Below are 24,382 nucleotides of genomic sequence, written 5' to 3'. Positions count from 1 at the left end.
TGGAAACGATGCAGCAGCAGCAGCATGATACCCCTCTTTTTTCCTCCCCCGCTCGCTCTCTCTCTCTCGCTCTCTGAGCAGTGACGCTACACTGTACAGCTCCGCATCAGGTCTGTTGCTGCTGCTGTGCGTGTGTGTCAGCAAATCAGCACCGCCGTATGTTATTAGTCACCATCGCTGCACTGAAAGGAGCTCTGCGCTCTGCTGTGCCCTGGCAGCCGTTCTAATCAATCCCGGAGCAATGGATCAGGTTTCAGCCACTTTAATCCGGTCAGGACTAAATAAACAGCCGCAGCTCAAGTGCTGATGTAAGTTACACATCTTGTGCTCTGGGAGAAGGTCTCCTCTGGTTTCCTGCTTATTAAATGATGCCCAACAACACAGCAGTCAGACTTGTAGGAGATGTACAGCTTTCCCAAGAAGCACTACAAGTTTTTACGCATTCAGTGTCAGCCCAATTTATGCAAAACTAGCAGTATTGGTTATCAAAATCCCTTATTGGAATAGGTTTAAATGACTTTCCATTAAAATTAAACTTTATACTAGAACATGTTTACATGCTTTAATGTCCTTTCTAAATATACCTGTATTCACTTTATGTCTGAAACGCTTTTACGTTTTAGCGCCCGTCTTTTTAAGCCTCCCTCCCGAAAAGCCCAGTCTGCTCCGATTGGTCAGCGTTTCCGGGTCTTCTGCATCTGCACTCTTGGAGTCTATGCACTGTATTTGCAGCCTGGAAAATACTGTAACGGCACTGTAGCGGCAGTTTCTACTAGGGCTGGATGATTAATCGAAAATGTATCAACATCCAAATTCTGAAGCTGTTATCGACGTATTTTTCCCATGACCATAATTTCGATAACTTATTTCTGTTGATAGGCCTACTTTCTGCTTTATAATAATAATAAAAAAATAAAAAAACAAAAAGACATGGGAATCTCACTTTTTACAACATGGGACCTTTAAAACTCCTGCTGGGAATATTGTCCTATTTTAATTTAAGCCCCACTCCCAAATGTCAGTAACTCAGACATGCCTGGGCTGCTACACAATGTGATTTAGAGGCTCAGCAGGTAACCGAACATTCAACATATTTTTTTTTTATTTATATTTTTTTAGCAGGCAACAATTCACTGTGACCAGACATTGTATTGAGGCCTTCAGATTTACTGAAGTCCCCAGACTGAAGAGGTGTAAAGTAGAATGTAAAACTTGATTCAGTGTTCTCAAAGGGGAAATGTTGCTGGTGGAAATTTGGCTGGAACAGTGCGTCTCTTGGCAACTGAACAATGGCAAATAAAGCCACACACACACAAACGCACGCACGCACGTACGCGCACACACACACACACACACACACACACACACACACACACACGCACGCACGCACGCACACACACACACACACACACACGCACGCACGCACGCACGCACACACACTTTACTGACCCCGCCTTTGAACAGCAGCATCAGTGGCAAGACAAAGGCTTGAAAACCTAGCCTTGTTAAGCGATTCCTAAGGTTCAATATAGGGTTACAACCACAGATGAGATGGACTTCAGATAGGAAGCACGTGTGTGTGTGTGTGTGTGTGTGCCTGCAACTGTATAGGAGACGGCATGTCAATCCTAGGGTTCTAATTTCTAACCAATACAACAAGCTTGTCAACATACGCTATTTAAAGCCAATGTGCGACATGCAAAAGGGCTGATATGTAAACTGTAGGAAGTGCACATTAACAGGCCTTTCAACCAGGTTTCAACAGCACAAATAGCAGAGAAGAGCAACTGTTTAACTGTACTTCCCAGGTGTTAAACACAGGGTAAATAAGTGCACAGTAACAGGCTGCTTCAGGCTCTAATTAAAACCTGCCATCGTGTTTGTTGGTTAATTTTACCAGTCGGGGAGATGTCGTGCTCTTTAATTGGCTCTGGGACACTTCCCTGACTGCCTTGTGAATGGCAGTGGGAAATTATAAGAGTGTTCAGTCACCAGCTGGCTATCTTACAAAGTGCTCTCAAAGACCTTGACATTTTGAATTTCAGCTACCGAAACCTAACCTGTCTGAAAGTTGTAAGTCTTCTGGTAGCTGTGCCAAGAATAATCTCAATCATTCCCAATCTTACAGAGACGGAGAGCGTAGGTATATGTAAGGAGATAACATAGGCACAGGCTAATTATTGCTAACTAAAATGCTAGTTAACATTAGTAATTAAACTTAAACAGCTAATGTAAGTCCAAACTGCTTGTGAGCTTCTCCTGTACTATACGGTAATTCCTCTACTATGCGACAGTAAGTCGCCTTTTATACATTGTTGTGTTTCTTTAGAAATAAACAATGGACAGAGTCTTTAAATGCTTCAGATGTAAAGTTATTCGCTGTCAAAGTGACGTCAAAATGAATGGGAGTCAAGGGGATGCTAACGGGAGGTGATGGCTTGGTAGCATCAAAATGGCGCCAAAGGAGGTATGCTTTGTGGAAGCTGGCTTACCCCCTTGGCTACAAGCTATTCTTCAATGGAAGCAGTAAAGCTAAAGCAACATTACACTTCAGCTAACTACATTGAAGCTATTTCACAAAAAGAAACATCCATCCATCCATCCATCCATCCATCTTCGTCCGCTTATCCGGTGTCGGGTCGCGGGGGGAGCAGCTCCAGCAGGGGACCCCAAACTTCCCTTTCCCGAGCAACATTAACCAGCTCCGACTGGGGATCCCGAGTTCCCAGGCCAGGTTGGAGATATAATCCCTCCACCTAGTCCTGGATCTTCCCGAGGCCTCCTCCCAGCTGGGCGTGCCTGGAACACCTCCCTAGGGGAGGCGCCCAGGGGCATCCTTACCAGATGCCCGAACCACCTCAACTGGCTCCTTTCGACGCAAAGGAGCAGCGGCTCTACTCCGAGCTCCTCACGGATGACTGAGCTTCTCACCCTATCTCTAAGGGAGACGCCAGCCACCCTCCTGAGGAAATCCATTTCGCCGCTTGTACCCTGGATCTCGTTCTTTCGGTCATGACCCAGCCTTCATGACCATAGGTGAGGGTAGGAACGAAAACTGACCGGTAGATCGAGAGCTTTGCCTTCTGGCTCAGCTCTCTTTTCGTCACAACGGTGCGATAGATTGAATGCAATACCGCACCCGCTGCGCCCGATTCTCCGACCAATCTCCCGCTCCATTGTCCCCTCACTCGAACACAACCCCAAGGTACTTGAACTCCTTCACTTGGGGTAAGGACTCATTCCCTATCTGGAGAAGGCATTCCATCGGTTTCCTGCTGAGAACCATGGCCTCAGATTTAGAGGTGCTGATCCTCATCCCAACCGCTTCACACTCGGTTTGCGAACCGATCCAGTGAGTGCTGAAGGTCGCAGGCCGATGATGCCATCAGGACCACATCATCTGCAAAGAGCAGCGATGAGATCCCCAGCCCACCAAACTGCAACCCCTCCCCACCCCGACTACGCCTCAATATCCTGTCCATAAATATTACAAACAGGATTGGTGACAAAGCGCAGCCCCTGGCGGAGGCCAACCCTCACCTGAAACGAGTCCGACTTACTACCGAGAACCCGGACACAGCTCTCACTTTGGTCATACAGAGATTGGATGGCTCTGAGTAGAGACCCCTCACCCCATACTCCCGCAGCACCTCCCACAGTATCTCCCGGGGGACCCGGTCATACGCCTTCTCCAAATCTACAAAACACATGTAGACCCGGTTGGGCATACTCCCAGGCTCCCTCCAGGATCCTTGCGAGTGAAGAGCTGGTCCGTTGTTCCACGACCAGGACGGAATCCGCATTGTTCCTCCTCAACCCGAGGTTCGACTATCGGCCGAACCCTCCTTTCCAGCACCTTGGAGTAGACTTTACCAGGGAGGCTGAGAAGTGTGATACCCCTATAATTGGCACACACCCTCTGGTCCCCCTTTTTAAAAAGGGGACCACCACCCCAGTCTGCCACTCCTTTGGCACCGTCCCAGACTTCCACGCAATGTTGAAAAGGCGTGTCAACCAGGACAGCCCCTCCACACCCAGAGCCTTGAGCATTTCTGGACGGATCTCATCAATCCCGGGGCTTTGCCACTGTGTAGTTGTTTGACTACATCAGTGACTTCCGCCTGGGAAATCGGCGACAATCCCCCATTATCCTCCAGCTCTGCCTCTAAGATAGAGGCGTATTAGTCGGATTCAGGAGTTCCTCAAAGTGCTCCTTCCACCGCCCTATTACCTCCTCAGTTGAGGTCAACAGTGTCCCATCCTTACTGTACACAGCTTGGATGGTTCCCCGCTTCCCCCTCCTGAGGTGGCGAACAGTTTTCCAGAAGCACTTTGGTGCTGACCGAAAATCCTTCTCCATGTCTTCTCCAAACTTCTCCCACACCTGCTGCTTTGCCTCTTTCACGGCAGAGGCTGCAGCCCTTCGGCCCTTCGGTACCCTGCAACTGCCTCCGAGTCCTCCGGGATAACATATCCCGGAAAGACTCCTTCTTCAGTCGGACGGCTTCCCTGACCACGGTGTCCACCACGGTGTTCGTGGGTTACCGCCCCTTGAGGCACCTAAGACCCTAAGACCACAGCTCCTCGCCGCAGCTTCAGCAATGGAAACTTTGAACATTGTCCACTCGGGTTCAATGCCCCCAGCCTCCACAGGGATGCACGAAAAGCTCCGCCGGAGGTGTGAGTTGAAAGTCTGTTGGACAGGGGCCTCCTCCAGACGTTCCCAATTTACCCGCACTACACGTTTGGGCTTACCAGGTCTGTCCAGAGTCTTCCCCCACCCTCTGACCCAACTCACCACCAGATGGTGATCAGTTGACAGCTCTGCCCCTCTCTTCACTCGAGTGTCCAAAACAAAAAGAAACATGTGATGTAAATAATATAATAAAACAATCCATCCATCTTCGTCTGCTTATCCGGTGTCGGGTTGCGGGGGGAGCAGCTCCAGCAGGGGACCCCAAAACAAATGGTGGACTAAATAGCTGACTCCTGTAAATGTAGCTTGCTAGCTACATGATTTTGAAGATGGCTACATGACTTTGAAAACAACTGTACATGTTTTTGAAAATGGCTACACGAAAACAGCTACACGATTTTGAAAATGGCTACGTGACTTTGAAAACAACTGTACATGTTTTTGAAAACGGCTACATGAAAACAGCTACATGATTTTAAAAATAGCTATGCTGTCGATGGCTTCCGGGAAATGTAGTTTAACTTTGGTATCACTGCATTTAGCAACGCTACCCGCTACGTGTAGCATCGCAATCCTAATCTGACTCGCCTAATAAAGGGTTTATTGGAAAGTAGTTTAAGTACAGTTTTTCCAAAGACCCATTGTGGTTTAGTAAACATTCAGCCCTGTCCTTTCCATTATGTTTCTAAGAACTGTGAGTGGTTGTTTGCTTTTTTGCATGCAGCAGTCTAAAAATAGCTAAAGAACCTAAAGGTCACGGTTGGGGAGGGTTGTTGCTCAGGGCATTGTGCTCTTGGTATTCAAAACAACACAGATTGTACTCCGTTACAGTTTGTTCCTGATATTTTAAAAGTCCTGGACCACAGAGCCATTACATAAGTCTTAGCCATCAGTTGGTATGTAAGCATGAGTCATAATGTTGTACTTAGTGGTCTTTATTGTCCCATGGTACAGTGATAAGCTCTGCTAAAAGGCATTATTGCATCAAAAGCCAGTGGCTCATCCGTTTGACTTTTGAACAGCTGTTCTGCAGCACAAACTGCTGCAGCGCCATTTCCATGGAGTTCAAAAATCAATGTTTAAGTCAACTACACTTCAAAAGGTAGAATATGTTGCGAGCATGGCTAGTTGGCTGGGGGTAACATACCCACATAGGAGCCAGAGGCTCTTTGCTGACCCCCATAAACGTCCCACACTTTTCAAATAAGAGGAGACAAAACACAGGCACAAGGCAGGCTCTCTGCAGATACAGACACCACCACACACTTCTAGTGGGTCATAAGTGATGAGGGATTACTTTTGCTTTGGCATTGTTTTTTGAGGAAAGCGCTGCATATTATACCTTTTAAATTAATAGGAAGTTAAAGGTAACACTTCAGAATAAATAATAATTGAATACCTATTAAAATCCAAAATAAAAACAGACCAAAGAAGCCTAAAACTTCTGTTTTAAGACAGCTATTGAATGTGGTAGAATCATAAAAAAACAACTGCATCATCCAAAAGCGGTCCATTTAAATAGAAGCCTGCATTACCGAGCTAATGTTGCCGTTTATGATGCTGTCCATGCAGTTTCTCAACATAGTGCAGGTGGTTTAATTGACCCTGCAGCTGTACATTTTTGCCTGACCCTGAGCTCACAGGCCCACCTGCAGCACCATAAACCACAGCTGACAAGGCCAGATAAATCCAATCATATAATACACGTGGAGGGCTTGTTTTAAAAGATGGCTGGCGTACAGTGTTGGAACAATGTCTTTATCAGGTGATGAGGAGTGGGACAGAATCTGTAGGAATATTAAAACTATGTCACGCGATGTGAGGGTGCGCCTCATTCAGTTCAAGATTATGCATCGCTTTTATTGGACCGGAATCCTCCAGATTGTTTAGAACTGGTCTGAAAGACACACCAAATTGTAGGAAATGTAAGACAGGGGACAGCCAATTACTTCATGTCCTGTGATAAGGTCCAGGAATTTTGGACCAGGATACAAGTTTACCGATGTCAGATTGCAGGGACCCAGGTTCCATTCAGCCCAAGATTATTTGTAATTGGAGATGAGTCAATCCTAAACGGGATGGATAAGCACATAAGAAGCTGGGTCCAGGGATGTACTCATGTTGCAAATGGTAGGTTTTGTATGTTTAAAAAAAAAAGAAAAAAAGGTAATTAAGTAAAAATTGAAGGTGCTTTTATATTTTCTTTACAGTTGGATTCTCTTCCAGTATTTTGATGCATCCAATCCCCTTCCTTTTATACCCCAGTCAGAGGGGAGCAGCAGCCTAGAGGAGACAGCTCCTCTGTTCTATCAGTCAGGAAAGCCATGTTCTCTATGAACTCAAACTAAATACACAGAAAAGCAAACACATGCTCTGTAAAACAAGCAAGCCCATTGTTGGTTCATGCGACTAATATCTAATCTAGGACAGAACACGAAACGCCTCTGAGCGGAGCTTCAGATGTTGCTATGTAAACAACACAACACAGTATGCTTATGAGGGCCGCATCCGGCTGATTTTAAAGTTTAAGTGGACATATTACTGCTTTTGTGAAATTCTGAATGCTGGAGTCAAACCACACTTGAGCTGGATGAGATAACAGACAAGAGGAAGAGACCAGTGCAGCTTTACTGTGTGTTCAGACAGAACGCACAGTGAATTTCAGACGCAGTGCAATTGCGTACAAAGTCAGTGGAAAGCTGTAAGTAGATGCTTACTTGCCCATAGCAGCGCAAACTGACACGCAGACGCAACTTCACAAGTTGAAAATCTTTTAACTTGAGGGAAAATTAGAGCAGATCCTGGAGCTTTATGTATGTAAGATAACAGAAATAATCACAGGGGGGTTTCTACACACAACAGCAAGCATGATTGGTTTGTGTACAGTAAAGGCAATGAGTCTGTGTTACCTTATTTGACAGAAATCTACATGCATTTGCCATGTTTTTTTCTGACAATTTGATAACCGAAAATGCTCATTATGCTTGAGTAAATAAAGCTCCAATTAACAAAACTGCTTAAAAAAATAATATTAACATTTAAATACTGCCACTAAAATCATTTGAGAGTCCGGTACAGCCCGACTTTGGAGATAAAACTGAGATTAGGGCTCCTATTCAAGTCTATGTTCTGCTTGTTCACAGTTGTTGGGTAACCTGGTGATAAACACACTTAGAGAAGATCTGATTTGTTATTTTTTTTCTCAATTCTTATCATTTTAGCACTAGAAGTCCTTTGGGACAGGCTAAAACCTCTTTGGGGGGGCGCCAAAAATTCCTTTTTGCAGGAAATGCTGTGATCCCCAAAATTAAGATTCTACCTTCTGTATTCTCTTAGGGTCCTTAATGGGGCCTTCTCGCAGTGGGACTTTCCCAAACAGCTTCCAGCCTGGATCCCTCTGCTCCACTGGCCGACTGTCCTTCACCTTCCTGGCAAACAGGCTCCTGAGGGACGAATGCAGAGGGGGAAGTAACATATTAGGCCATTAGAACACAAGAGCCAAACGTAGTAACAAAAGCTATGATTACAGTCTTCACTGGGTCACTGTTGGGGGCCCCAAGAGATGCAATACGTGTCTGTGTCCTCGCAACTACTCAACCTGCTGTGAAAAGACATGAATAAAGTGGTCAAATAAAAAGCCTCTTCTGACCAGGCTCACGTGACAAATCTGGGCTGACATAAAGGGCTCTAACATCAAAGAGTCCAAATTCTGCTGTTTGTCTAGGTGGAATCTCATCGAGAGGCAACTGTCTACACATTGATTAAGGACATATTTTCTATATTCAACATTTGTAATTATTCAACCTTTCTGCTAAACACGTTGCACTGATACCTCTTGGCTCCAACACAGTAGACATTGGAGAGGTGGAAAGGATGTCTTGACTACTAGGCCTGTAACAATTATTACATAAAATTGTCTATTATTATTATTATTATTTTTAAATTGTGGTTTCTTTGTTAACCGCAATTAATTGCTAACATTAGCTAAGGTTTTAAGGCGTATGACTGGTAATTGTTGATTTTGTTTAGATATGCCAAATTCTAATTATATAAGCGATCGATCTATAAGTGGTCGGACTATATCATTTTATTATTACTTCAATTGTTGTTCGTACTACATACACATTCTTAACAAAAATGACTAGGGTGGATACAGTTAGAAAACATGTTTTATGATAATAAACAGGCATTTTGTGTTATTATTATTTGGGTCACATGACAGTGATATGACCAAAGGATGTATCCTGGAATTCATTGAAACTTTAAATTTGTTTAATGAAGTAATACATTAATACATCTTTTTTTAAATTTGACCGAAAGAGACAATTATATAGTTAATCGCAATTATTTCAGCTCTAGTAACTGATCAACCTTTCTGCATTGACAGTTAATAAGGCCTAACCCAGCGGACCCCGAGAGGTGGAAAGGAGGTCTGACTACACAGGCTGTCTCAGTTGGATCAAGCTGTCTTTTTTGGCCGCCGACTGCTGCTACACCGTGTGCGTCGACCTCTCTGGGTCGCCTCCAGGGAAGTGAGGACAGGAAGCCGCCTTCCAAACACTGAGCAGCCACAGCTGCAGCTGACCCGGTCTGCTGTTTTGGAGACAGCTGCCATCAAGACACGAGAGGCCTTCTGCTGAGCTCACTAATGACTTGTGGCATAATGATTCATCCTGATACATTTCCATACAGATAACCACAGCAGTGATGGTTGGAGAACAATACAAAACGGGTACATTTTGATTTACCGAAATGTTAAATTAATTGTCAAAATGACAAGCCTGGATGCCAGCCGAACTCAGCCCCCCGCCCACAACATTTGAGGTCGGGAAGTTCGGTCTGGACTTGATCCGTTGTGGAGCAACTATGCTACAACCAGAGCTGTTCGCACCAATTAAATTGTCAGAGCCGGCTTTATACGATGATGAACAGATGATCATCAGTAACGTAAACAACCACGTCAAAGAGCGTTTGGGTTGAATTTGTTTACAACAAAAATGGCCGCCATCGCATCTGTTATAGAAGATACAGACAGCGCATTCATTTTAAAAAGAGGAACGGAGAACCGCGGTCACGCATGTATACACATCGCCACACCCGTCAGCACGACACGGAAACTGCCGCCTCTGCCTTTGCGCTGTCGAAGCCTGCCTTTGACTTGCAGCTTCTGGGACGTCGGTCTCCGTTGCTCTGATTGGTTGTAGGTCTACCCAATTGAGTGCAGAGGCATTTTCTTTCCTGGTTCGGTTGAAACACGCCCCATAATCACAGCCCAGTAGAGCAGTATCAGACTCATATTCTGACCAGTATGACGTCAGGCTACAAAATGACACCAACTGGCTTAACTAGGACACTTGAACTACTGATTGGTTTAGAATTCTGCACATGTCAGTGAATACTGAAACATGTCATTTTAGTTTCGCTGGGGATGCTGCACCAAATCCCACGTATGGCCGTTACAGAACTATCAGCACCAATTGCACGGCAACAGCACCAGGCTGTGTGACCACTTTTGGCAACTGGGTCACAGTGAAACTGCAGGTGACTGGATGCACTCGGGGCCCAGAAAAGACTTTTAGTCATAAAAATAACCATTACAGAACAAATGGCTACAAAAAAATGAAGAACAATGTACAAAAGAGATACAATCACTCTTAAATTACCATTTGTATTTTTTTTTCCCCCTTTTGTAAAGATAGTTTTGTGCCTTTATTTTGTAGTGACACCTGAGATCATAGATTTCTATCTATGCCTGAGATACAGAGGAGAGACAGATGGGTATGACCTGCAGCAAAACCTGAGTATTTCTATCCTGGCCAGACTAATGTGCTGTAGAGTTTACAAGGCAATGTGTGGAACACCGGAGGCAATTTTAAAATATGCTTCACCTTGCAGTAGATGTTTCCTGTGTTGTAGAATGTTCACTGATCAACACTGAAACTCAGCAGCAGTTACTGCTTCAGGGTTATTTATCAATTAGAGGGAATTAATGCTAAAGTCAGAAGAGATAAGAGTAAACTCAAATAAGTCCCTGAAGACTCTCCAGCTGCAGTGCGTGTTCTCACAAGAACTAAGAAAAGAGATCATATTTCTCCGTTATTAGCTTCTCTGCACTGGCTTCCTGTTGAATCCAGGATTGACAAGCTGATTAAGCAATGGCTCCATTCCAGTGTGACAGGTCAAAGTCAATTATCCTGACCAGCAATGACTTACCACTAACCACAAATTGTACATTAACCACATTCCACTACTGTATGAGAGGACATTGGTTTATCTGTAATGTGTCAACCTGTGGACAAGAACCTTGTCTTTTCTGTCCCACGATAACCTCGACCAAATCCTTGAATTCCACCAAAGGTTATTCACAGTCAACGAGCCAGCACATCACCTTTACCTTTATTTACGCTCCAGCGATAACACCTCACTCTTGGCACGTTTCACGTCAGTCGTGCATATTTCCACTCCGCTAACTGATACTGCAGTACACAAAGATAACGCAAGAAGCAGAAGGCATTTCTTCATTGTGTGGGTGACTCAAGGCTCTAATGAAGAAGTTTGCATAGCAACAGATATTTGAGCTATGGTACGGAGTGTGAGCACTGTGCAACATGTAGTGACAGTGTTCTATCAGTGACATTTAGGCTTATCTTAGTCAGGTATTTTTTAGAGCTGCACACATTGGAAACAGAATGGAAATCCACCAGCTTTGTAACAATTTTTCTTTTCTCAGAAAGATAACAGACAAATGCTGGAAGACACGAGGCATTAGACACTTGCAGAGCAACATTTTACACCACGTACTGAGCTGATAAGGAAGTCAACATCTGACTACGGGACTATGGTTACAATCAACTCCAGCCAGAGGAAATAAAAATGAAGCAAACGTCAGATTTCAGTTCACAAAACCGCAATGGGAGAATTAAAAGGATCTGAAAATGTGATCTAAAGAGAGGCTGATAATAGAAAGAACAGTGTGACCTATACATTGACAAAAGAAATCTTAACTCAAGGTCCACTTACTGGCTTCTAATCAGAGCTTTTAACTGCACTTCTCACGGTCTTCATCAGTGTTTAGATACGTTCATGACCCATGCTCTCATGCATGGATACTTAGGTTATGGGATTAACCACCTCCATCTGCTGAAGAAGACCATTAAACACGGTTGAAAGCTCTGGAAAAAGCTCGAAACCTTGTGCGAAGACTTCCTCTCTTTTGGTCAAACAATCATTTCCAAGGTCAATGGTGAACTCAAGCCGAACTGGTGTTTTGAAGTGTGCATGACAAATGGAACTTCATATCATCCAAGCATATCAGCATCAGCAAAGCAGGGTTTAACGGAGGTGGGAAAAAATAAAGTGCAAGCAGGCCTTGAACTATGAGGGAGTGGTGAACTTCAGGGTTACGCCATAAAAGAACGCATACTAGATCAAAGTGCAGAGGCCAACTGAGTGCCACCTTTAAAAGGTCGGATTTTTGCACCATGTTTATGCCACCAAACAAATGTTCACAAAGCAGGAACAGCATTTGCATTCGGTCCAGGCAAAGTACGCGTCAGCGTGACAGCTGAATGACTGCGGCTATGGTCGAGTGCTCAAGTGGATCGGCAAGTGGTGCTTGTTTGTTTGTATGTTGAACTCGAGCTGAGGCGTTGCATTGCGTTGCACGGCACTTGTTTTAAGTCTCCAAAGAATTTTAGATTTCAACACGCAGTCTTGGTGTGTGCAAATTGGGTAATAAGGTGTCCCCGTGGTTCCCACGGTACGCTTCAACTAAAAATGAGCACACCTGGCATGGACATAGCAAACAAGCTTGTACAAGAAGAGGAAGAAATACAGTTGAAGTTTTTCCAGAATAACATATCAGCGAGCAGGACGTGGGGCTCCTCCAAACTCTTTTTCTATGACAGTCAAACTCACTAAATCCAGAGACCAGTGTGCATTTAGTCCAACAAAACATAGGCCGTCTCGTTTAAAAGCCACGTTAACTTCTGAGCCCATCTCGGTTGCTTGCTTGCATACAAAACACAGAGAGAAATGAACAACTACGTGTGACAGTGGTGAAGTCATGTCATCTGCTGGTATCCTACCTGTCGATGTACAGAAGAAGGGATGGGGCTGCCATCCTGCTCCGTCAGCCGCAAAACACCGAATCAAAATTCTCTTCCCCCAAAAAACAAAAAGGCACCTGGGAGGTTGAGCGCTCAGAGCAGAAAGGAGTAAATAAAAAGGTGAGCAAAAACTGAATCTCTTCTTCAGTCAAGATACAGGCTCATATCTTCCATAGTTTCAGTTACACGGAGGAAAAAAAACAAGTCCCGCACAGCCACTATGTTCAGACAGAGTGAGATTGTGGAGGAACAGGCACAGAGGCCTGACGTAAGAAATGGGAGGGGAGGAATGGGTGTGAGGAGAAGGAGTCTGAAGGGTACTGAAGGAATGAGTAACTTCTCCATGTGAGGAAGGAGGGATAACAGAGAAAAGTGGGCAGAATGAAAAAGGCAGGTACTGCTATTTAATGTGTATGTATGATGTAGGACCATAAATCTAGTTTCTTTTTTTTTTTTTTTATTTAAAAATCAGGTACAGTGGAAACATACAAGAGGCTCTCTGAGGCTGTACTTTCAATGACAATGTCAACATGCTCATTTTTAGCAGATAAATGGGCTTAATAGATATATGGAATAGGGCTGCACGATATCAGGAAAATATGCGATATGGGGTAAAATTAAATATAGCGATAACGATATTACTTGCGATAAATAAACAGATATTGGGCACCTGGGTAGTTCACCCGGTAAAGCGCAGAGGTTCACTCCTCAATGCAGCGGCCGCGGGTTCGACTCCGACCTGCGGCCCTATGCTGCATGTCATTCCCCCCCCTCTTGCTCCCCTTTCATGTCTTAAGCGGTCTTATACAAATAAAGGCCTAAAATGCCCCACCAAAAATAAAAATAAAGCATTTAAAAACTCAACTCAACTCAACAGTTTTAAAGTGTCTTCAGTTCTGTTTTTCTGCTGCGCTCTGTTGAATTTAAAACAAATGAAAGGAAATCATTTTCTAACATTGTTTTACGGAACAAATTGAACATTGAATTGAACATAAAAGGCTCCACTAATAAAAAGAATGACAGTTACATTTTAAAGGGTCATTTTCTACTCATACTCTCTTTCAACTAACACAAAATCTGAGTGTCTTTACCGATGTGTCCCAGCCTTTCGCGATGCGTTTATTGCGCCAGTTGATATCGCGATGACAATATATTGTGCAGCCCTAGTATGTACCAAATTCCAGGGCAATCCATCCAATAGTTGTTTAGAGATTTCAATCTGGACCAAGTGTTGAAACAACCAACTGACATTGCAATCCATAGTCACACTGCTATTGTGGCCAGACTGGTTGTCATTACGGGCCCTGATATTGCTGCACGCAATTTAATATTATAATTTATATATTGTATTTATTTATGTGAGTAATATGTAATAATCCTGCATCGAATACTAAGGTTTTTTTTTTTTTTTAAAACACACAACACACACAAACCAGCAGGTGTCAGCTTACAGCTGCTTTTGTCAGCAGCCTGGTCTAAAACTTAATAAAAAAAAATAATAATAATAATAATTCCAAGTTGGACAAGGTGCTGTGTAACCTCCTTCCCTGTTCATTCAAAGGAAACTCTGGTCCTCAATAGAAAGTGGAATGTGGCAAAGCAGTGAGAGGAAGTGGAAGGCCTGCTGGGTGATTATTGGCTACATGTGATGCGATCAAGGCCAATGAGTGTGAAACCAACTTTAGAACCAGTTCCAGGAACTCCAAACTAACTTCGCTGAATTTTCAATACAATTTCACCATACTCATAGGCGGTACTATAAAGTCATCAGCAGCTATCATCATTCATCATCACCATCACAACGGCCAGAGCAGAGCGCATTAACTGCTGTATGTTAATTAAAACTAGGGAGGAGTCTTTCAGGGGAAATAGAAACTGCTAATGAAGGAACGTGTGGCAACTTGCAAGTTATTCTGGATTCGTTTGATCCCTTTTAATAGTTAGTCTTATGACCTAGTAGCTTGCCGCGCTGCTCTGCTCTCCTGGCTGATTGCTTTTAGGTGTGCTTACTTGTCTTTCAAATTTCTCTAAACTTATTACATTTTGAAAATTAGACTATTATTACTGTTACAGGCCTATTTGTCCTTTACTTTTGCTCCCATTTATTTGAAGAAGGCTCTCTTGACTATGACCTCGGGAAAAGTTTCTTCAAAAAGAAAATTAATTACTACTAATTCATATCCTGGATGCCAGCCGAACTTAGCCCCGCCCACAACATTTGAGGTCGGGAAATTCGGTCTGGACTTGATCCGTTGTGGATATTCTGACTAGAGTCTGAGTAGGACAATCTTAGGCTAACCAATTCATTCATTACTTTGCCAAATGCAGAGATTATTATGTCTGCTCAGACACAACGCAGTTCAGTTGATCAATTAACAAACTAGTTGGAGATTGTCTGTCAAAAGACTTATCCATTAAATGACTAACAGTTTCATCTCTACAAAATACTGAAATACTAATGATACCAAACGGAGAATCTAAGAAAGACCAATACATTAAAGTGTGGTTATGCGTATGCTCCTGCCCTATTGGTAGAGGTGTTTAAAATCAATGGGTGGCCAATGGCTGCAGCAGCATCTGAAAGATAACCTACTGTTTCCCCCGCTGCTTTGTCTGCAATATACATGTAGCTATGCAAGAGAAAGGAAAACCAAACCTACAGAATTGGTAAGTAAAACTATATATGCAACAGCATGACAGTGTCCTCTTTACATCAAGAGCAGTGGTGTCGTCCCCTAGAATGATGCAGTCTCCCTACGGGCCAATCAGGAACTTCTAAGCAAAGTGTGTAGTGCTGCAATGTTGTAGGCTGGGCAACATGGCAATATTTTATCAATATCGTCCATACAAGACTAGATATCGTCTTAGATTTTGCATATCATAATATGGCAGAAGTGTTTTCCTGGTTTTAAAAGGCTGCATTACAGTGAAGTGATGTACCAGACTGATGTCTTACCAGACTGTGGTAGCTCTTCTGTTATTTGCCTTTACCCACTTAGTCATTATATCCACATTCCTGATGGTTATTTATCAAATAAAATGTGTAAATATTATGTGACAATATTGATATCGACATATTTGGTCCAAAATATCGTGATATTGGATTGTCTCTGTATCACCCAGCACTGCACTGAGGAACGTCCTCAGCCAAGATGGCGATGTTGGGGTTTGGGGTATTGGGACACGATGGGCGATGGAGCTGTGCAATACGGAGAAACTCGATATCTATATTGCGGCGATAATGTAGGGTTGATTATTGGTGCTTTCACAAAATATTTACACAATGAGATTTGTGATAAATAACCATCAGTAATGTGAATATAATGACTAAGTGGGTAAAGGCAAATAATAGAACAGCTAGAACAGTCTGGTAAGTTCAGAAAGTACATAATTTTACTGTAATGCAGCCTTTAAAACCAGGAAAAGACAACACTTGTGTCAAATAATGATAAATTAAAATTAAAAACGATATCTAGCCTCATGTATCGATGTCAATATATTATCGATACTGTATATAGCCCAGCCCTAATGGGCAATCCCTAACGTATAAAAGGCCAAGCGATTCTTATTTTTCCCCTCTTCTTTTTCTGTTTCTCGTCAATCAGGTTCTATTGGTGTGTTCATGTGTTGGTCTCTGTTATTAGCCTTCCTGTCCTTTCTTTGAGACAACTCCTTAGCTAGAAGTTCACTAGAGCGATACTGGAGCAAGAATAGGCAGCTTTTTGTTTTAAAGAGGGTCACATTCTTGGTAAGCTGTAATATGCACGTGTGGTGGGAGGGGGTGGGGGATGTCTCGGCTAAGCGAGGTCTGAAACGCAACTTTAAGCAATGCCTTCTTCTTTAAGCACGCAAGTATGCCATGGACAAAGAGTCTGTGATGAGAGGAAGTGCAGACAGTAGAGTTACCTGGCTGATGCTGACCACAATGCTTCTTTTTGGCCACCGAAACATGAAGGATAATCTATGCTTTTTTTCTTGTTATATCCAAATGATGGAATGTGCAGATAGATAAAAAGACATTTAATAAATGCAAATGTAACACAGGGCTGTCCCTAACGATTATTTTTGTCATATTTCTTGCTTACCGGCAATTCAATTTACTTACTCATTTTGCTTCTTACACTTTACTTTAACCTGCAAACAAATTATATAGGAAGAAAATTTTAAATAATTTGTGTGTATGACTCAATGGAAGGGCATTATTTAAAATAATTTTTGGTTATGAATATTAGATGAATTCCCTTACATGATTGAGACCTATTTTAACAAACGCCCTACAGTGTGTGGAGTCAGTTTAAAACGGCCTAAATACAATAAGAGGGATCCTTTCTGAACATACCTGTTGAATAAGCTTGCTAGAGGGCCCAGTTTCTTTTGCCGGCCATCCTCTTCCTGTTGCGAGTCACCAGACCCCGGACTCCAGAAGTGTCTGGGGCGTCCCGGCGACGGCGACGATGATGACGACAGCGTCACGTCGGAGAAATGAGCGCCGCCACTGTCGTCCGTCTCCAAGTTCACGATGGCGCTGGAGCTCGACGTGACCGTGAAATCCAAGATGTCTTCGTTGGAGGCCGACAGCTCGGTGCTCATGCTGGACACGCTGCACACAGAGATGTCATCGCTGCGGTTTAAAGCGCCGCCGCCGCCGCCGCCGAGACCCATCCCCGCGGTGGCGGATAACCTGAGGGCGGGGCTGAAGAGGCGTATGGAGTCGTAGCCGCTGCGGGGGAAAGTGGAGGACTTGCGGATGGAGCTGCCATCGCAGGGATCTTCATCCAGAGTTAGAGTGGCAGGAGAGTAGTGACTGGAGTCCCCGTCGCCTGGGCGTTGGTGGGCATGGAGGATGGGCTCCGGAGGGTTGATCTCCAGAGTCGGGATGCCCGAGTCCTGGGAAGTCAAGCTGCTGCTGTCCTGGTTCAGGTCCGAGTAGCTCTTCTGGGGGCTGCAGTAGTAGATGGGGGTGGAGGAGCAGGACGGCTTGTAGCTGGGCAGGACGGGCTGGCTGTACGGGTTCATGCTGGCCTCGCGGCCGTGGTGGTTGGTGTGATCGTGCAGGTCAGAGGGAGTCAGCTCTGTCACTACACAGCCATTCTCCACTATGGCCTCTCCAGACACACCTTCAAAAAGAACAGCAGATTCAATTAGTTGGATTTTTATACATTTTCACTGACCAGTATTTCATTAACCAAAAGAAGTAAAAGCAGGGCTGCACAATTCATCGCAATTCTATCAAAATTGCAATAGGGATATGAAATAAATATGTGTCAAACCATTCTGAATAAAGTATTGTGATGCTGCAGAGACGTCTCGACCTACAAAACCTTCTTACAGACTCAAGAAAACATCTTTCTTTGGTACTGATGCGCGCCAAAAATCACACTGTAAATGAGAATAATGAAACAAAAATGATCATTCCCTCCGATATCATGTATCATATCGCAATAGTAGTCAAAATAATCACATTCAGAGATGTTCCTCCTACTGTGCAAGTAAAAGTTCTGATTGTGAAAGCTCAGCTTGATTAATAAATGAACTATTTCTAGCGTTGCCTATGCGTGAGATGAGCTCAAGGGGCAAAGCGCATTTTTACCCATCCCTGAACTGTGGACCGAGGTGCCAAAAGGAGATCAACCTACCCATCTCTCTTGTTTTTCAAAAAATAAATATTGACAATATCTTTTACTGGTGTATAGATTCTATTTGGCCCATTTTTTTACCCTGCTTTCATTAACAGAGGTACCATGTGGTGTTTCGAACCACCACACCACCATCAATTGATCTACTTGGGCTCAGGGGGAATTGTGATCAAGGCTAATTACCAAACGGGGTAAAGTGGGACCAGGGGGATTCACCATCTGACTATCAGGTTTGTGACCCTTTGAGTAATAGCTGATATGTTTGGTAATATTGTCTGCACCAAAGAAGCTCAACATAAGGGGACATGTGTATTATTAGGGAATTGTTTCAGATTATATAATGGTGCTTATTCCTAAATAAATGTGCTTAATCAAGTCAACACACTAGGGTTGGGCGATAGGGGAGAAAACCAGATATCATGATACTTTTGACCAAATACCTTGATATTGATATTGCGGCGATATTGTAGGGTTGACAATTGGTGCTTTAACAAAATATCTTCACGCTTAGATTTTAGATAAATAATCATCAGTAATGTGGACATAATGTCTAAGTGGGAAAAGGCTAGAAGAAGAGCTAGAACAGTCTAGTAAGTTCAGAAAAGTACATCACTTTACTACTGTAATGCAGCCTTTAAAACCAGGAAAAGACAACACTAATGTCATATCACGATACCCAAAATCTAAGACGATATCTAGCCCTGATATCGATCTATTATCAATATATTGCCCAGCCCTACAACACACTTATTGTAATTACTAAGTAATACATAGAATGCAGAGAAAGTGGGGACAGATGGGGGTCAACAGGGGACCAAAGCTCATTTTTGCCCCAGGGCCACCGACATGTTTAATCCGGCCTTTTCTGGATATTTTACAGACATTATACAAAATATATATACAAATTGAGAACACCAGCTATACTGAGTTCAATTGACGGATTGACCAGGGCATCAGAAACGATGTGTGTGGAAGCCTTTAGAGGTGAAAACTAATCCCACAGCAGCCAGGCTGTAACTGGAGTCTGTGCTGTAATGTGAACAGGGGCCCCAGTAGGGCAGCATCGTGCTTCAACACCAGCTGGGAAGCTAAAGCTAAAGCGTCAGGCTCTCGGGCTGCATTCATTAGGCCGGCTGCACACTGGCTACGTGACGTGGCGTTTCTGTTGCGTGTCAGCTGCGTGGCGTTTTCTACGTCTTTACACACCAGAAACGTGTCTGACGCGGTGCTGCTGCTGCTAGCCTTGTCTGGACACATGTAGGTTTCCCATTGATAAAATGAAATACCATGTCAAACATAAATATATACTGATTTGATTACAACAAAGACAACGTCGGCAGTATTGCCAGCAAAACAGGCTATAGGCTAGGGCTGGGAAAAAAAATCGATTTGATTTAAAAATCGAGTTGGTAGTTCAAATCGATTCATATTTTCCAAAAAAAAAATCAATTTTTTTAGATTTTTTTTTAATCCAAATACAGTATAAATAATTTGGACGTTTAACAATCTTTGTTGCACACTGCACAGTGACTTTTCACTTAGAGAAAGGGTTTGCCTTTGCAATTTTGTTCATGTTGATGCATTTTAATTAAATACAATAAATATATATTTTTAAAATATATATACAATTCGCAGTTCTTTTGTTTTAAATGGAAGGGGGGGGGGGGGAATCGAATCGAAAATCGAGTTTTTTATAAAAAAAAAAAAACAAATCGCAGATTTTTTTAGGGAAACAAATCACCCAGCTCTATTATAGGCTATGTAATTTATGTCAAAACGACATATAAACATCTTTTCCTATTCTATTTTGCCTGGAAACGCTTCCAACACGCTTGCGTGTCGCGTGAAAAATAGGCGTTGCTCCTATTTCTAGCATGCACGCGTTTTCAAGCCGCGCCTGAGACGTGCCTGTCACGCAGGCAGTGTGCGAGCTCTAACCCGTTAACATGTGAGCCGAAATAAAATGGGACGCGCTCACGCCACGCAGCCAGTGTGCAGCCGGCCTTAAGCTTGCGATGCTCGTGGACAGAGACGTGCGTACCGCTCCCGTTTCACACTTAGAATGTCATGAATCCCCAGGACTTCAGATAGCACACAAGCACCACAGCACCGTTGTTGTAGCTGTATGAACACTAGGGCTGTCCTCGACTAAAGAAATTCGTAGTCGACTAACACTTATAGGATTTTGTCGACTAATCGATTAGTTGATATAATTGACAGAGCTGTGCGCTTTGAGAGGTGGTTAAGACTAGAAAAGCACAATATAAATGTAGTTAATTAACCATCTGTAAAACTGAGTTTCTCCACAATTAATCCTGCAAAAGCACCACTTTAAATCTTGTGTTTACCATAAATGTGCTCAGAAGTTTCCTGAAAAAAATAATTAAGCATGAATAAGCATAAAAAATGACTAATCAACTAAAGAAATCTTAGTCGACTAAGACCAAAACGACCGATTAGTCGACTAATCAACTAAGAGGTGGCAGCCCTAATAAATACACTTTTCTTTTTTTTTTTTTTTTTTTTTTAAACAGCAGCAGGGCCTAATGTTGTCCAAATGCTTCACACACACAAAGCCAGATTCTTAGCCAAGCTCTAAACCCTGACCTGCGGGTTGTCATGTGATCCTGGTGAGACTTTGTCACAAAACACAGCAACAGGTCGGTCCTGTGCCGCTGTGGAAATCATCTACAACCAGAGGTCACTTAAAAAATAAAAAAAATAAAAGTCAGAATCTGTACAAACTGAATCATTAATATTAGCACCGCGTGCTGCTGTAAACGGGCACGGTTTTGAAATCTAGATTTAAAATATAAAATGCAATGGCACTCAGCATTTAAATGCATTAGCAGTGAACGGTTAGGGCCACGCCAGCATAGACATGTATGCTCTTGTTTTAATAAGTCATGATAAAAGCAAAGGGTGGCTCTTATTGTCTGTTCAACTTGAAAACACCCAGGTTGAGCACACACAGCAATCTTGTTCTGCAAGTCTTATTAGATATTATCACTAGAATTACTTTCAACTTAGGTCACAACTTAAGGTTAACACTGTGCCATCACAAATTCTGAAATATGTGGGAAATGCTTAAGTGGTTTTCTAAGAAAGGGTTTCTGGGTTTGGGTTAAGACACTCCTTCAGCAAAAGATTGGAATGCATGGTGTGTGATGCGTACATAATACAGGGCACGACATAAAAACTATTTGAGAAGTCCTCGGTTTTCTCAGCTCCATTTCTTGCAGGAGGATGATGAGCAAACAAAGTCCTAGTGGATAAAAGTTGAAACTGGATTTGAGCAAGTGTTTGGTTTTTGTATTGGTTTTACATGCCGAAAGGAAGACTAGCTTTAGCAATTCACGAAAGGTTACGAGTCACTGTTTAATAGCTTTGGGGGTTAAACGTTTAAATCTCAGCAAGTGCCACTTGATACTTTAAATGTATGCCAAAATGAATACCATTTGCTGGCTGAATTAATGACTGGCTTTAAACAATTCACAACATGTTCTTGCGTGTGTTTTAAGGTCCAACGTGTGGGAATTTCTCCCATCTAGCGTTGAGATCATATATATATATCCCAATCAACTCTCTCGCGCCACGCAGTTCAAAGTACGTATTACAGCTACGGTAGCCTTCACGCTTTTTTCCTGACGCCGGTCTCTTGCTCTTTTCAATCTCCTTTTTCTGGGCAAAGAAGAAGAAGAAGACTCCTGTTCCTGAAATTTGGATTTTGAATACGTGTGGTCCTCCAGGTTTCCTTCTTCAAACTTGCCGGGCCCGGAAGCTACGATACCCATTAGCAGCATTAGCAGCACCTGTGAGTTTATCATGTGACAGCAAAAACGCGAAAGGCGGAGCAGTACGTCCTGTATGTCCCTTACCGGCTAACGTATTTCAAGATGGAGCATGAATACGGAGCGTCTACCCCAGTTCATGCAAACGCAAATGTAAAATTTCAAGCCAAAAGGAATACTTGGAATTGATGGTGGTGGTAAATATTCATGGAAAAAGGACAAGTTGGTGAACGGGCAATACCGATTTTGATAATGAAGAACTTAAACACGTTACACACTGGACCTTTAACTGTGTGATTAAAAGTTCAAATGTAATCTCAAAAACCAGAGACCTTTGGTATATTAAATGTATGCCGAATAAAAGACCGGCTTAACCCTTGGTGTCGTCTTCACCGTCGGCCATGAACTTGTCATTCTGGGTCAAAATTGAAAACTGCGCTCTCTTTGGAACATTTCTTTTTTTAATGCTGTTGGCGCTTTTTGTAAACGTTTTGTCCTTCTTTTCAACGCTTTCTTTTTTTAAATTCATGGTAAATAAACCGAATTTAAAATTACTTTAATGAACTTTTAGTTTGAAAAAGAGCAGAAATTATGAATTATTTTGACTAATAATAGAATAGTTAAGAGCAGAGGACGTTTAGTAAATCAGACTGGTCAAAGTTTGGTCAGGATGCTGTTTTGAAAGCATTTAAACATTCTGTGAAATTAAATCAAACATGGATGTATGTTTTAAGGGTTCCATACAACGTATATGCATGTATCCTAGTTATTTAGGGGCAATTTGGTTGTTATATTTGGTTGATATTATAAAAAAAAATGTTTTAAAAACTTTGAAAAGGGGTCAAATTTGGCCCGAGGACAACACAAGGGTTAAATAAAAATCATAAAATGCTACGTCATGGTCTATCAACTGTGTAAAATGTACAACATCCGAGGGCGTATTTAACCCAAGACATTTAAAAATGCAGTTTGGCGTGACTTGTAATGTTACCATGGGGGGGGGGCACACTGCACATCCAGTATCGGGTCACAGTTCATGTGGTAGCCTACGTATGTAAACAGTGATACGTACATCACATCACGGTTACCTACCGCAGCGGCTGTCTCTCCGGTCCTGGGTACCGTGTCTCGTGTTCGCCATGTTGCCGGTTGGATGCTACAGGTGAGCGGCAGGCAGCCGCCGACTGGAGCGGTGCATGGTGGTGGTGGTGGTGGTGATGATGCTGGGACTGCTGCTGCTGCACCACCCTACCTCCCTTTCTCCTCAACGCAGCTTAGAGCACACACAAAAAAACAGCACCAGTGTGAGGCAATGTGTCGGGACAAACGCATAAATTCACCTCAGCGGGACAGGGGGAACATGAGGCTGTAAACAAGAAACACCCCGTCGGTCTAAACACACTTGCTCGCAAAGTGCACTTGCTGCTGACGCCGACTCGATGGTTTTAGCAGCTTCCTCATATATGCAGCCAAATGAAGTTCAAATGCGAGACTTTTTTTTTCCTTCTTTCTTTTTTTTCCGCTCTCACAACATCCCTACAGGAGAGGAACCGCTTCTCCGGTGTTATTTAAACCGACGCATTTCACAAGTTTATCCGGTATCGTTAACATTTCGTACCTGTTTTGACGCTTCCGCCGCCATTTTAAAACAAACTTGTACCGTTGGGTGCGTTGTGGTAATCGAGTCAAGAATGTTGACCGTCGATAGATTCACCTGTCTGGGACTGAAGGCATTAATAATCGACCTTGCAACCTGACAACCTACACACTTTGGAAAGAAAGGTGAATTCCGCAGAACTCGAACTGTAACGCGAGATTTTCAATGTGTTATAACTTTCGTTAATGTTAAAAAATATATATATTATATTTGTATAATATTGTGTGTTTCCATTTTAAGGCTTCAAAATAGTTTTATTCTTCGAAATTAGGAATATTATTCCTAAAGGTTGGCCTACATTATTGGGCGGCAAAATTATTATTATTATTATTATTATTATTGGATGAAACATGTCCACGTGTTTAATCCCATTCAATCAATCAATCAATCTAGATTGTATACGCCTGTTGTGCAGTTCAATTTGTTTTACTGGTGACTGAAACATAAAAAAATAAAGTATACCAAATGTGATTAAGAAATTTAATTCCAGGTAT

The 24,382-nt window shown here is 42.9% G+C and overlaps 1 protein-coding gene across 3 annotated transcripts in view; it reads right to left on the bottom strand.

Annotated features, from left to right (window-relative positions):
* tbc1d14 (TBC1 domain family, member 14) overlaps positions 1-23,939 on the bottom strand; it is a 66,916-nt gene extending 42,977 nt beyond the window's left edge. The window contains exons 1-4 of one of the 3 annotated variants that reach the window (XM_028606172.1): positions 23,850-23,939; positions 23,324-23,504; positions 17,144-17,921; positions 8,016-8,139 (exon numbers count right to left, since the gene is read on the bottom strand). In XM_028606172.1, coding sequence (XP_028461973.1) covers positions 8,016-8,139; positions 17,144-17,921; positions 23,324-23,372 — 951 coding nt within the window. In that variant the 5' untranslated portion in view covers positions 23,373-23,504; positions 23,850-23,939. The other 2 variants (XM_028606173.1, XM_028606174.1) reach the window with 2 other exon arrangements.
* Positions 23,940-24,382: the final 443 nt, after the last annotated feature.

The sequence above is a fragment of the Perca flavescens genome, chromosome 19 (assembly GCF_004354835.1).
Source record: "Perca flavescens isolate YP-PL-M2 chromosome 19, PFLA_1.0, whole genome shotgun sequence".
Classification (NCBI taxonomy): domain Eukaryota; kingdom Metazoa; phylum Chordata; class Actinopteri; order Perciformes; family Percidae; genus Perca; species Perca flavescens.
The sequence above is the reverse complement of the archived record's forward strand: the minus strand, read 5'-3'. Positions and strand labels throughout refer to the sequence as shown.